Here is a 12,922-nt window from a genome sequence, read left to right as displayed (position 1 = left end):
AATAAGGAGAGGGCAGACCTGCCGCAAAATCAAGCCCCTCGGCAAGACAATGATCGCCCCAAGCAACCTGCCAGAGACATAAGGATGATTGTAGGAGGAACTGTGACTGTTGGGTCATCCAAAAAGGCCCGAAAGACATACCTCAGAACGGTTCAGAACGTCCAGATGGCAAGTCCCGCACTTGAAAGGTCGCGGATCGACAATCCCACCATCGAATTTTCAGAAGGAAACGCCCGACGCCTTCATCATCCCTATGACAACGCTCTGGTCGTCACCATACAGGCAGGAGACTACAACATACACCGAGTCCTTGTAGACAACGGTAGTTCGGCAGACATCCTTTACTATCCCGCTTTCTAACAGATGGGGATTGGAAGAGAACGACTAATTCCGACTAACGCCCCGCTCGTTGGCTTTGGGGGAGCAAGGATACTTCCACTTGGCATTGTTACTTTGGCAGTAACCATTGGAGACTACCCACAGCAGGTCACTCGAAACGTGACATTCCTAGTAGTCGATTGTTCGTCGGCCTACAATGCCATCATAGGGCGTCCAACCCTCAACTCGTGGAAAGCTGTGACATCGACATACCATCTGATGATAAAATTCCCCACTGATCATGGGATTGGAGAATTGAGAGGAGATCAAGTATCCGCACGCGAATGTTATATGGCTATGATGGAGATGGACAATCACATCCAGGCCATGAATATAGAGGAGCGTCGGGTGGCGACGGAACCTGCTGAGAAGCTCGAAGACGTGCTTCTCGACGAAGCCCGTCCGGAGCGAACAACCAAAATCGGCACCCTAGCCAGCTCGACGGTACGTCAAGAACTCGCGAACTTCTTGAAAGAAAATAGGGACGTGTTCGCATGGAGCCACGAAGACATGCCAGGGATCGACCCATCAGTCATGGTGCACAGGTTGAACGTGTCGCCATCTTTCCCGCTCGTCTGACAGAAGAAAAGAACCTTCGCTCAAGAAAGAGATCAAGCAGCAACAGAAGAAGTCCGCAAACTACAAGAGGCGGGATTTATCAGGGAAGTATACTACCCTGATTGGTTAGCAAATATCGTGATGGTCAAAAAGAACAACGGGAAATGGAGGATGTGCGTCGACTTCACGGACTTGAACAAAGCATGCCCCAAGGATAGCTATCCCCTCCCGCGAGTCGACGTCCTGGTGGATTCCACGGCCAAACACCAGCTGCTGAGCTTCATGGATGCGTTTTCTGGGTATAATCAAATCCGGATGGACGAAGCCGATCAGGAGAAGACCTCGTTCGTGACCAGCCAATGCCTCTTTTGCTACAAGGTCATGCCCTTTGGTCTGAAAAACGCTGGTGCAACCTATCAGAGGCTCATGAATAAGATGTTTACGCGGTAGATTGGAAGAAACGTCCAAGTATATGTTGACGACATGCTCGTCAAAAGTCAAAGGGAAGAGGCCCATTTGGAGGATCTCAAGGAAACATTTGACACTCTTCGCTCCTACAACATGAAGCTCAATCCAAGCAAGTGTGCCTTTGGAGTGACGGCGGGAAAGTTCTTAGGGTACATGGTATCCCAAAGAGGTATCGAGGCCAACCCGAACAAGATTCAGGCCATTATAGGGATGGCCCCTCCTAAAAATATGAAGGAAGTACAAAGCCTCAATGGCAGGGTCGTCGCGCTTAGCAGATTTGTGTCGAAGGCGGCAGACAGATGCCTACCTTTCTTCCGAACATTGAAAAAATCCTTTGAATGGACGGCTGAATGTCAACAGGTGTTCAAAGATCTGAAGGTCTATCTCTCTTCACCACCGTTACTAAGCCCCTCACAGCCAGGAGAAGAACTATTCCTCTACCTGGCCGTTTCCCAAGCAGCTGTCAGTGCGGCCCTAATCAGAGAAGACGACAAGATTCAACGGCCCGTGTACTACGCGAGCAAGGCATTGCACGGTGCAGAGGAGAGATACCCCCCCATGGAAAAACTCGCCTTCGCCTTGGTCACGGCGGCCCGCAAACTCAAGCCATATTTCCAAGCCCATACGATAATTGTCCTAACTGACAAACCTTTGTGACGAGCAATGGGCAGCCCTGCAGCCGCCGGGCGAATGGCATTATGGTCAATAGAATTAAGCGAGTTTGACATACAATATCGCCCCCGCACCGCCATTAAGGGGCAAGTGGTTGCCGACTTCATTGCGGAATTCACCAGCATGGAAGACAGAGAGGAAATAAGTCTCCAATGGATTGTTTTCACGGACGGGTCGTCCAACAAGAAGGTTGGAGGGGTCGGGGTCGTACTTAAATCCTCGGAGGGCGACGAACTCAAGTGTATGATTCGCCTCGATTTTCCTACAACTAATAATGAAGCCGAGTATGAAGCCCTGATAGCAGGTTTAGATCTTGCCCAAGTTGTAGGGGCTGTAAGCATAGTTATTCACTGCGACTCCCAGGTCGTTACAAGTCAGGTGAACGGCGAATACGAGTACAAGGGCGAGAAAATGAAGAAGTACTGGGAGCAAGCGAAAAGAAGGATAGATGGGCTGCAGGCCAAAATAGTACAAATTCCACGAGGAGAAAACGAACACGCCGACCGTCTTTCCAAAGCCGCATCTGCAGAGTCTATGATCACCATTGACGGGGTACTTTCTTTTACTCAGTCCTCACCATTAATTGACTTTGTCAACATACAGGAAATTGGTTCCGAGAACAATTGGACTACCCCTTTGATCTCCTACCTAAAGGATGGCACGTTGCCTGATGAGAAGGAGGCTGCCAGGAAGTTGAAGGCTCGGTTAGCACGGTTTGTCTTGATAAAGGACATCCTCTATAAAAGGGGCTTCTCTCGACCATACTTAAGATGTGTAGGCCCCGAAGAGGCAGACTATGTTATGAGAGAGGTACACGAGGGAATATGCGGCAACCACTCCGAATCTCGGTCATTGGTACACAAGCTAATTCGGGCCGGATACTACTGGCCGACAATGCGAAGTGACGCCCAGGTTTATGTGAGAGCTTGCGACAAATGTCAAAGGTTCAGCAACATCATCCGGCTGCTGGTGGAAGAATTGACCCCCATAAGCGCCCTATGGCCGTTCGCGCAATGGGGATTGGACATCATGGGACCCTTCCCAATGGCAGCAAGGCAGCTGAAGTTCCTCGTCGTTGGCATCGATTACTTCACCAAATGGGTTGAAGCTGAAGCCTTAGCCACAATCACTGAAAAGAACATAAGGGGTTTTGTTTGGAAAAACATTGTTTGTAGGTACGGAATTCCAAGGGTCTTAATTTCGGACAACGGTAAGCAGTTCGACAATGACTCTTTCCGAGCCTTTTGTTCAGAGTTAGGAATTAAGAACCATTATTCCTCCCTGGCCCATCCTCAAGCAAACGGACAAGTTGAAGTCACTAACCGATCCTTGCTTCGAATCATCAAGACTCGGCTCGAGGGGGCAAAGGGCATATGGCCTGAGGTGCTACCCAGCGTATTATGGGCGTATAGAACGACAGTACGAACCCCTATAGGAGAAACTCCTTTTCAGCTAACATACGGAAGTGAAGCGGTCATTCCAGCCGAGATAGGACTCACGAGCTATAGAGTGGACAATTACGACGAGGAAAGAAATGATCAAGAGCTACGTCTACAACTGGATCTGGTCGACGAAGTAAGGGCGGCGGTTGAACAGAGACTCGCACGGTACCAGGACCTCGTAGCCAAACACTACAACTCCCGAGTAAAGCATCGAGACTTCAAGGTCGGAGACCTCGTTCTAAGGAAAGTGATGGGCGCTGCTAGAGATCCCGCACAAGGAAAGCTTAGCCTGAACTGGGAAGGACCCTACAAGATTGTATCATGGCTAAGAAAGGGCACCTATCACCTAGAGACTCTTGACGGGCAGAAACTACGACACCCATGGAACGCCGAGCATCTCAGAAAGTACTACCAGTAGAAGATAGCAAGCAGAACATTACTCCTTATTACTAGTTTATGCTCTTTAATTATCTGTCTTAGCTTATTCCTGTCTACAGTATATTTTAAGTCTAAAGGACTGAAAGTTTGTCTTTCTTTTTTGAACAAAATTTTACTTATGCATTCATCGTAATAAGAGGAGGTTCATTCAGAAACGACCAGTAAATTTTTTATGTCTTGAAGAAAATAGCAAATCCTCTACTACTAAGTCCATAAAGTGGACGACCTACTTCTAAGTCCACAAAGTGAACGGTCTATTTCTCAGTCCACAAAGTGGACGGCTTATTCCTAAGTCCACAAAGTGGACGACCTATTCCTAAGTCCACAAAGTGGACGACCTATTTCTAAGTCCACAAAGTGGACAATCCCATGGCTAAGTCCACCAAGTGGACGGCCTCATAAATAAGTCCACAAAATAGACGACCTTACACCTAAAATCCACAAAGTAGACGACCCCAATCCGAGGCCAACAAGGTGGATGACCTCATTGCTAGGTCGAAGGCCTTATCACCAAGTGCATAAGATGTACAAGGGCAATAAAATGCTGATCTGTTCCCTCTTGGACTCGTCACCTTGCCATGATGCAACAAAGTGACGGTGTTATGTTCAAAGTGACGGCATAATAAGTTAGCTGACGGCATTGTTCGTGGAAATGATGGGTGTATAGCCGAATGAATACATCGAACTAGATTAGCTAAAAAAAAGAAGAGCTGACGCCGTTAGGAAATTGACAGGCATACAATTAAGTTTTATCCAACGACGTCGCCCATGAAACTGACGGAATGATAAAAAATGACCCTAAGTTTTCATGGAAAAGAAGCTGACGCCGTCATCAGTTCAAAAATTGAATTGAAAATGAGAAAAAACCCCGTCACCCATAAGCTGACGAGCTCATCACGAACATAATTCTGACTTAGAATAAAAAACACACATACTTGAAGTATAAAATGACATTAAAATTAAAATAGGTGATGTCTTTACAAAAGCCCAGAAAAATGGGCGTCAAGTACTACAACTTCGTCTACACTTTTCAAAGAGAAAAAAGAAAGAAATTTTTTAAGTTCATAAGGGGGGCCTCAGGGTCTTCCATTGTCTTTGGCAGTAAAAGGCTGGGCGCAGGAGACAGAAGGGCTGACGGCATTTGGGTCGCCATTGTGAGGGTTTGCTGGAGTCAGAGTAACGGATTGATCCGCGGCTGGCTGAGCTAGAACGACGCTGTTGTCTCTCTGACTGTTGTCGTCAGCTTCTTCATTGACGGCGTCGCCTGCAGGGGTTGATGGGATGGACTCATCCATTGAAATCCTTGACAAATCCAAGTCAGGATAGACAGATTTTACTTGCTTCAAGTAGTCCTCGAACCCGTCACCGTAGTAGGCAGCACAAGCGTCTATGAAGGATGACGAATCCTTAAACTCCGTCACAGCATCATTCCTAGCCATCTCCACTTGGACTAGGATGGATCTCAGCTCCTTTTTCGCCGCCACCTTGGCCTCCATCTCCAGCTCCCGTCGGCGGGTTTCCTCCGTCAGCTTTTCCTTATAATCCTTCAGCTCCGCGCCCAAGATGCGGTTCGCATCCTTGTACTGCGCCTGCCCGTCAGCCAGGTACTTGACGCGCTCGTGCAGACGGGTAATCACCCTTCCTTGGCGGAGCACCTGTCTGACAGAGCCTTTATGCGAACCATAGCCTGGAAGAAAAAGGGGAGGAGACAACGTCAGGGTATAAAAAATTGGTCGGGCACCAAAGTAGAAAGCGAGGCTCACCCTGGTAAGGTCGAAAAGGCCTGACGCCTTTATCTCGTCAATAGTCTGCTCAGCACAAGGGTCCATTTCCTCATCCTTCAAGATGGACTCCGTCACCTCTACGGCGTAGTCTTTATGGGTCAGCAGACGGCGTACAGATCCCTGGGAGATAGGGCCTGACGACGTCATTGGCCCCTTACCTGCCCCGTGAACGGACCTAGGAGGTGACGGCCTTCGTGAAGGCTTGTCCCCGGGAGTTGGGGCAACCTTCTTCCCTGGACGGTCTTCCCTACCGTCAGGTTTCCTCTTGGCCACGACCTTCCCGATAGGCTTAGGGGCTGACGGTGGGGTCGACTCGCCCCCAGCCTTCTCTTGCTGTTTCTTCTTGGCCGCAGCGGCAGCTCGAACCCTTTGTCTAGTTGACTCCATCTCTGCGAAAAATAAAGGTTAGAAAGAGACAGCGTCAGGATAAGGACAAGAAGTTAAAGGATACTCACGACGACGAGAATAAGCGTTTAATTTGCAAGCTTCCTCCGTCGGTTCAGGACCACCACAATATAAATGAAGAGTATCTAGTGTGATCAAGTCCCGACACTTTCTCTCGTCCAAAGGAATGGCCGTCACTCGACGAATAAAATCCTCTTGCTCCGCGGTAATGCGTGGACGATTGTTAGCTGCAATGAAAAGTGACGGGTTAGGATATCAAATAAGTAGACGAAGCGAGAAGGTCGACGGGATTAACCTGAATCTCTAACATATGCCCATGTGTTATCAAAACCGTTGGGCATTGACTCCCACTCCTCCTGACGGCATACCCAGTTTGTTCCTTCTACAAAGAAGTATCTGCCCTTCCACTTCCTATTGGAATCAGACATATCTGACACTAATTTCAACTCCTTCTCCCTCACTGCAAAATGATATACTCCTTTTGACGAGGAAATGTGTTGAGGACGATAACACCAAAAGAACTCGTCCAAGGTCAGCTGACGGTTTCCACCATTCAGACTACCCCACAAGATCTCGGCACCGATAAAGGTTCGCCAAGCATTGGGGGCAATCTGGCTGACGGATATCCCAAGGAAGTTAGCTAACTGACGATGCAATGCCGTCAGCGGTAGCCTCAGCCCGGCCGCGAACATGGCATCATACATGCCGACGTCCGCGGTTCGTCCCGAGTAACACCTCTCGCCTTCCTCAGGAAGACGGATGGGAATGTCGTCTGGTATTTGGTAGCGGGACCGCAAACTGTTGAAAACATTCTCCGACATCGTCGGGAGAAATTTGTTGATGGACCATTCTGAGGGTAAGATGAAGGGACGATCATCACCAGAGGATCCCTAGGTACTTTCTAGGGTCTCCTCATCACCGTCACTCTCACCCCCGTCACTTATACTCGCCTTTTCGTTAATCCCCTGGTCTTCATCGTCTACCCTTTCTTCGCCACCGTCACCACTCACCTCACTTCCTCTAGAACTCCCCACTTCCCCGTCAGAAGGAGTTGACGATTCCCTTTCTGACGACCAGGATAGGCCCTCCGCAGGCTCACGACCTGATTGGAAAATGTCGTCGTAACCCGCTCCGTCGCGGATCGACGATTGATCACTCGGCGTCTCCCTAGACATCTGACTACCTACAAACGATGGGTTTTTATTCTAAGATCCTAGGCAGACGACTTCACTAAAGGGCACCACTAGAAAAAGTAAAAAGTAACAGTGAGGAGAACTTACGAGTAGGAGGACGGTCTCAAGAAGCTGACGGCTGCACGATTGACGGCGTGATAAGATCAGCAGTGACGTACTCTTTCTCTCGAAAATGAACAGGATATAAAAAGTGAAAAAAGGTAAAAAATGAAGTATATATAGAAGAGAGGAGGCGCGAAAGACGAAGCGACACACCCGTCTAGACACGGAGCCAATCAGTCTACGCCGTGTGTCCCACCATTTAATGAACATGGCATGAATCACCATGCAAGAACCATTTCCCTGGTAACGACAACTCCATGACCCGTCACCCATAGCTGACGGGGTAATGGAGTGGGGGGCAGCTGATAGTGACGTATTTTACAGGCTGACGGCACATTAAGAAGGCTGACGGGAATATACAATCCGTCAGCCATTGTCATTGACACCTTTTTTGACGTTTGAGGCCACACCCCTTACGTGGCGACGTTAGGCTAAAGGATCAAGATAACGAAGTCAAGATTGACGGCCATGGTTGTGAGGGTCCTTAGCTGACGTTCTTTTTGGAAACGTACCTAGGCTGACGGCAGTATAGGAGGTACACGTTGACTGACGACCTTGACAGGTAAAGGTTGAAGGAGTAATCCAACCTCCATTCTTAATCTATCTTGACTTCTACATACATGAATATAAGGAAAGTTCTTTCTCTACACGTTTGACCTTAGTCAAAAAGATCCCTATAAGGAAAAGGGCTCTATACGATACGCAAAGATCCGCAAATTACTCTTCTAAAAGGAAAGTACTTCCTTGCCAAGGCGTTTATTTCGACTCTACACCACTATATAAGCCCCAGAAACCCTCATGACAAAAGGTACGCACAACTATCCTAACTCTGGCACTCTAGGGTTGTTTAAGGCTCTAACTTGACCTTCGGAGGGTTTTTGGCCGGCACCACACCGGTGCTCTCTTTTAGGTCACTTTGTTTTCTCTTTGCAGGTGTTGACTCGAGTTGGAGAGTGCCTGTAGCTTACTGGTGATTTTTTTGACCTCATCACGATGCAGCGGTGGGGCTAGACCATTCATTTATTGCCATTGTGGTGAGAGATTGGAGAGGGGACCTGATTTTCTCCCCGTCTAAACGGGTGGAAACCAACCTCCCTCTCCAAGTAGAGGTTGAAGCCATTAATTTGGCAACTCGTGTAGCTATTAATCGTGGTTTTGAGAATGTAGTGGTTGAGAGCGATGCCAAAGCATGTATGGAAGCTCTTAAAGCCCCCACTGATGCCGTGCCTTGGAGAATCTCAATCATATCTGCTTATACTCTTTCGTGGGCATTCCATGGCCAGCAATTTGTTTTTTGGTGGAGTCCGAGAGAATCAAACAAAGCAACCCAGGTATTAGCTTCTTGGTGCCTTGGGAAAAATTTGCTTGGATGTTTTGGTTAGGGTTATGCTCCTAGCCCTTTTATGGATGTAATTAATTCAGAGCATCTTAATGCCGTAGTTGTTGTTTGAACTTTGTTCTTTGTGTTTGTTAATAAAATTTTCTGTTCATAAAAAAAAACAAGGGCTATTACACTCATTTTCACTTATAGAACATGTAAAGACTGCTGCCTATCTTATTCGAGGCATTTAAGATCAAGGATATTTCATAGTCGTCTCCTGGACATTTAATCCAAGTAATTTAAAAAGGTTCAAAAAGAGAATAGTAACTTGTAGGAACAAATTTACGCTACAAGCATATAACGCAATTTATTTTATTTTATTATTTTTTTTTGAGAAACAAATACATATACATAAGGGAGAGAGAAAAGGGGTTTTAACACAAGACATATTACAATTTCACTCAAAAGTAATGGTAACTTTTAAGGAAGGGTGAGATAATTTATACTATACATAACACACTCTTTTAAGCATATAAGGCAAATTTAGTATTTAAAAAAAAAAAGTCATTTAATATGTTTAAAAAAAATTGTTGTAATTTAGTGCACCCACTTAATATTATCATAGCTTTGAAGTCTAACTTTTATTATTGATATAGTATGGTATATAGTATCCGATTTTTACTACTCGTCAACTCTCTTTGCTCTTCACGCAGGCACAGAACACATGCCCTGTTGTGTCATACAAAACAAAAGATTACCAATAGATTATGGTATCAGTAATTAACATAAATTATTGATTTTTTTTTTGTTCTTATCAATAAGTTTACTTGGGATACAATGCATATTATACATCATCAAAAACTTGCAACAAACAACTTTAAGTGAAACTCTAATTCTATTGTTTAGATTTAGGTTTTGGCTTCTTGCATAAATTAGATTAATATTAGACTTTTTGTTCATATCAACTTCTGCAATGTGTTTACTCAAAAAAAAAAAAAAAAAAAAAAAAAACTTCAATGTGGAGTGTATATATAATTATATGATTTTTTGGTGTATTCTTCCCTTTTACCACTTACGGTATAGTTTTTATTTTTATTTTTATTTTATTTATTCTTCTATTCTCCTACCTACAACCTTGCAAGAATGTACTTGTTTACCCTATTTTTCTTTTTCCTTCAAATTGAATATGTTTTGTGTATTTGTTGCCTTTTGTTTAAGCTAATTTTCATTGTTTCGGGAACTCTCTCTCTCTCTCTCTAGGATTTCCCTGATCATAATCACTGACTGCTCTTTCCTTTCACCGCTATGCTAACATCGCTGGCACTACCACTGCCCATTAAGTTTTTTGTTTCTATCTCTCTGTCATTGTTTTCAATAAGCCTAGTTTGGTTGCTTGGAAAATGAAGCAAAGTAAGCTCTATTTTGTGGGATTTATGGGTTGTGTTGATTTCGTCTCTTTCAAAACCCCCAAAATCTTTCCTTTTTAACACGTGACATTGCAAGAATGTTTATTTATTTTTTCTCTCATTTTTTGTTTTCTTTTGTATGTCTTTTTTATCCTTCACAAAATTACATTTGTAAGAAAATCCAAACCCACGATTTAGTGTAGAAAGGATACTTGTACTTCTTTGATGAAATGTCTCAATGGAAATAGAGACTCATTTGTTCTCATACTATTTTCTATTATCAACAAAATGCATAATACATTGTAAAAAGTCTTTAAAAAAAAAATGTTCTTTTGGATTAGATTACATTTGGGTATTTGTTGTATAGTTTCATATGTAGAAATATAAAACTTTTCCCTTTGTTTGGCAAACAATTTGCTGCTGTGTTTGTCAATTTTTAAATAATTTAGCTGATTATAAGGGTTCTAATAAGAACATTCTCTCAAGCACACAAAGAATCAAGATGTTGCATTAGAAGATCCATGATTTATATGCAATCAGATAAGACCCCTTTCTATATATATCAAGCAACCAGGGAGGGAGTTAGTGTTTATACTCACTCCTATTCACTCTTAATGTTCTTAGCTAGTCAGCTCAATCATGGCTTCCACAAAATAACAACACTACATATGTTTGACTTTGCTTTTCATTTTGTTAGTTTGCACTTCTCCAAGATGCCATATCTGGGAGACATGAGCAATGGATGGCTCATTATGGATGTGTATGTAAGGAAAATGTAGCATACATAGAATCTTTCAACAATGCTGCAAGCGAGCCTTACAAGCTAAGTGTTAACCAATTTGTAGATCTCACAAATGAGGAGTTCAGAGTCTCATGAAATAGATTCAAGGGGCATGAATGCTCCACAAAGACAACGTCTTTCAAATATGAAAATTCAACTCAACAGAAGCTAGCTACTCGTACCAGTTGTTGGATTTTTTATTTATTTATAATCTCATATATATAAATATAAACATTTTTTATCATTATTAATTGATTAAAAAGTATTTGATGGGTGTTCTTAATTTTCAGCCATTAATTATTTATCAGGTAAGATTGCTCTTTTTCAATTATGTATTTTAAAGATTATTTCCTTTAGATGCACCTAAGCTTGCAATATATGCTAGAATCTTAGCAAAGGATATGGAAAGGATAAACTTTAGCTATCTTATAGGGTTGGGTAGATTCTCATAAAAAGCTTATCAATTGCTTGTAATGTTGATTAATGTTCAGCCATGTAGAATAAAGAATGTTTGATTAGTTTGTTAACTTTTGTACACCATTCAAAACATGAATTTCAAGCTCCTAGACTCCTAGTTCATTATGTATAGCCCTTGTAGTTGTTTTGGTGTTGTAAATATAATGTTGTTCTATTGTTGGATTGTATTTTGAAGAACTATCTTGTATACTTATTACACTTGAAATGAAATTACTCATTAATGATAAAAAAAAAGTTTGGACTTAAGGATCTAGGGAAGTTGCATGATTACTTATTAGATCGTTACAATTGTTGCAAACTTTTGATAGGAAAAAAACGTATTGACCCCTTGTGATGGATTAATTGGCCAAGTTTAATAAATTAATGAAATTAACATGCAATGTATGTGACAGCATAAACAAATCACCAATTAAATAAATATGTAACGGAAAATAAATTGACACGATGATTTGTTTATGAATGGGGAAAACCTTCGAGGCAAAAACCCCATCTGGTGATTTTAAGGACTCTCGAGAATCCACTATTATCAAAACAAGCGGTTACAAGTAAAGAAATCTCAATACCTTATACCAACCCACAGTTGAACCTTTACCCCAATACCGAATTGGACTTGTTCTGTAGTGATAATTTCTCTTTGTATTGCATGACTCCTAGTACGTGACTAACCAATAGATACGCGACTTTCAATATGCGACTTGATCACCAACTTGAGAGGGATGTTGGCCGCAAAATTCTTCTGTTCATTACACAATGAAGATCATGAAGTTACATGATCACAAAACCCTACGGTGTACAAATACAATAGCTTCTTCAAGAGAAAGAACAACTAGGGCAAACTAGGTTTTCGATCACACTTTTCTTCACATTTGTGCAATTGTATTCTTGTGCAACCTGTGACGGCCCTTAAAATAATTCTTATATATGTTTAGGGTTGTGAGAAAAGAAAGCCCAAACATACATTCACGGATTGGATGAAAATCAGTTTTGAAAAATTGAACTTCATAAATCTCGACAGATATCCTATCTATTGAGCAGCTGTTGAGCCTCGGGCTAAAACAACTCTTTTAAACCTTAATAGATACTAGCTGTCGAGTTTTAATGAACAACACTTCTTCACTAGGATCTTGGTCTTGGACAGATTTGTATGGCTTTAACACTTGAACTTGAAACCTTATTTCTTGAAGCATTAAACACATCCTAGAGATTTATCCAATTACAAGTAAAGTGTATTTTGTCAAAAGATTAACCAATACATAAAATGTTGACATATGTTCCTAACATGAATCATATATGTCCTAACAATTTTAATATCTTATTTCTCATAAACCATAAAAGAAATTTCCCCAACTTTATTACTTCTTCACAAAGTACAAAGAAAGCCAAAGACTTTTAAACAAACACTCACTAAGGGATCACTTGGCCAATACTATTATTATTATAATTTATTGTGGGAAATAGTTAATTGAGACAAAGGGGAAAATAATTGAGGAAAAAAAA

At 42.8% G+C, this 12,922-nt stretch overlaps 1 protein-coding gene across 1 annotated transcript; it reads left to right on the top strand.

The window, feature by feature from the left end:
- Positions 1–2,067: 2,067 nt before the first annotated feature.
- Positions 2,068–3,290, top strand: LOC142630837 (uncharacterized). Its single transcript, XM_075804895.1, has 3 exons — positions 2,068–2,931; positions 3,021–3,140; positions 3,252–3,290. The coding sequence occupies exons 1-3, from the start codon at positions 2,068–2,070 to the stop codon at positions 3,288–3,290; spliced, it is 1,023 nt and encodes a 340-aa protein (XP_075661010.1).
- The last annotated feature ends 9,632 nt before the right edge of the window (positions 3,291–12,922 follow it).

This window comes from Castanea sativa, chromosome 1, assembly GCF_040712315.1.
Source record: "Castanea sativa cultivar Marrone di Chiusa Pesio chromosome 1, ASM4071231v1".
NCBI lineage: Eukaryota > Viridiplantae > Streptophyta > Magnoliopsida > Fagales > Fagaceae > Castanea > Castanea sativa.
Note: the sequence above shows the minus strand (reverse complement) of the source record. Positions and strands in the feature narration are given on the sequence as shown.

What these genes read in the sequence shown, in the direction of transcription:
- LOC142630837 (XM_075804895.1), top strand. Translation starts at nt 2,068, where the DNA reads ATGGGCAGCCCTGCAGCCGCCGGGCGAATGGCATTATGGTCAATAGAA. An exon ending in ACTCCGAATCTCGGTCATTG is followed by an intron (nt 2,932 to 3,020) that starts GTACACAAGCTA and finishes CAAATGTCAAAG; the next exon opens with GTTCAGCAACATCATCCGGC. An exon ending in ATGGCAGCAAGGCAGCTGAA is followed by an intron (nt 3,141 to 3,251) that starts GTTCCTCGTCGT and finishes CATTGTTTGTAG; the next exon opens with GTACGGAATTCCAAGGGTCT.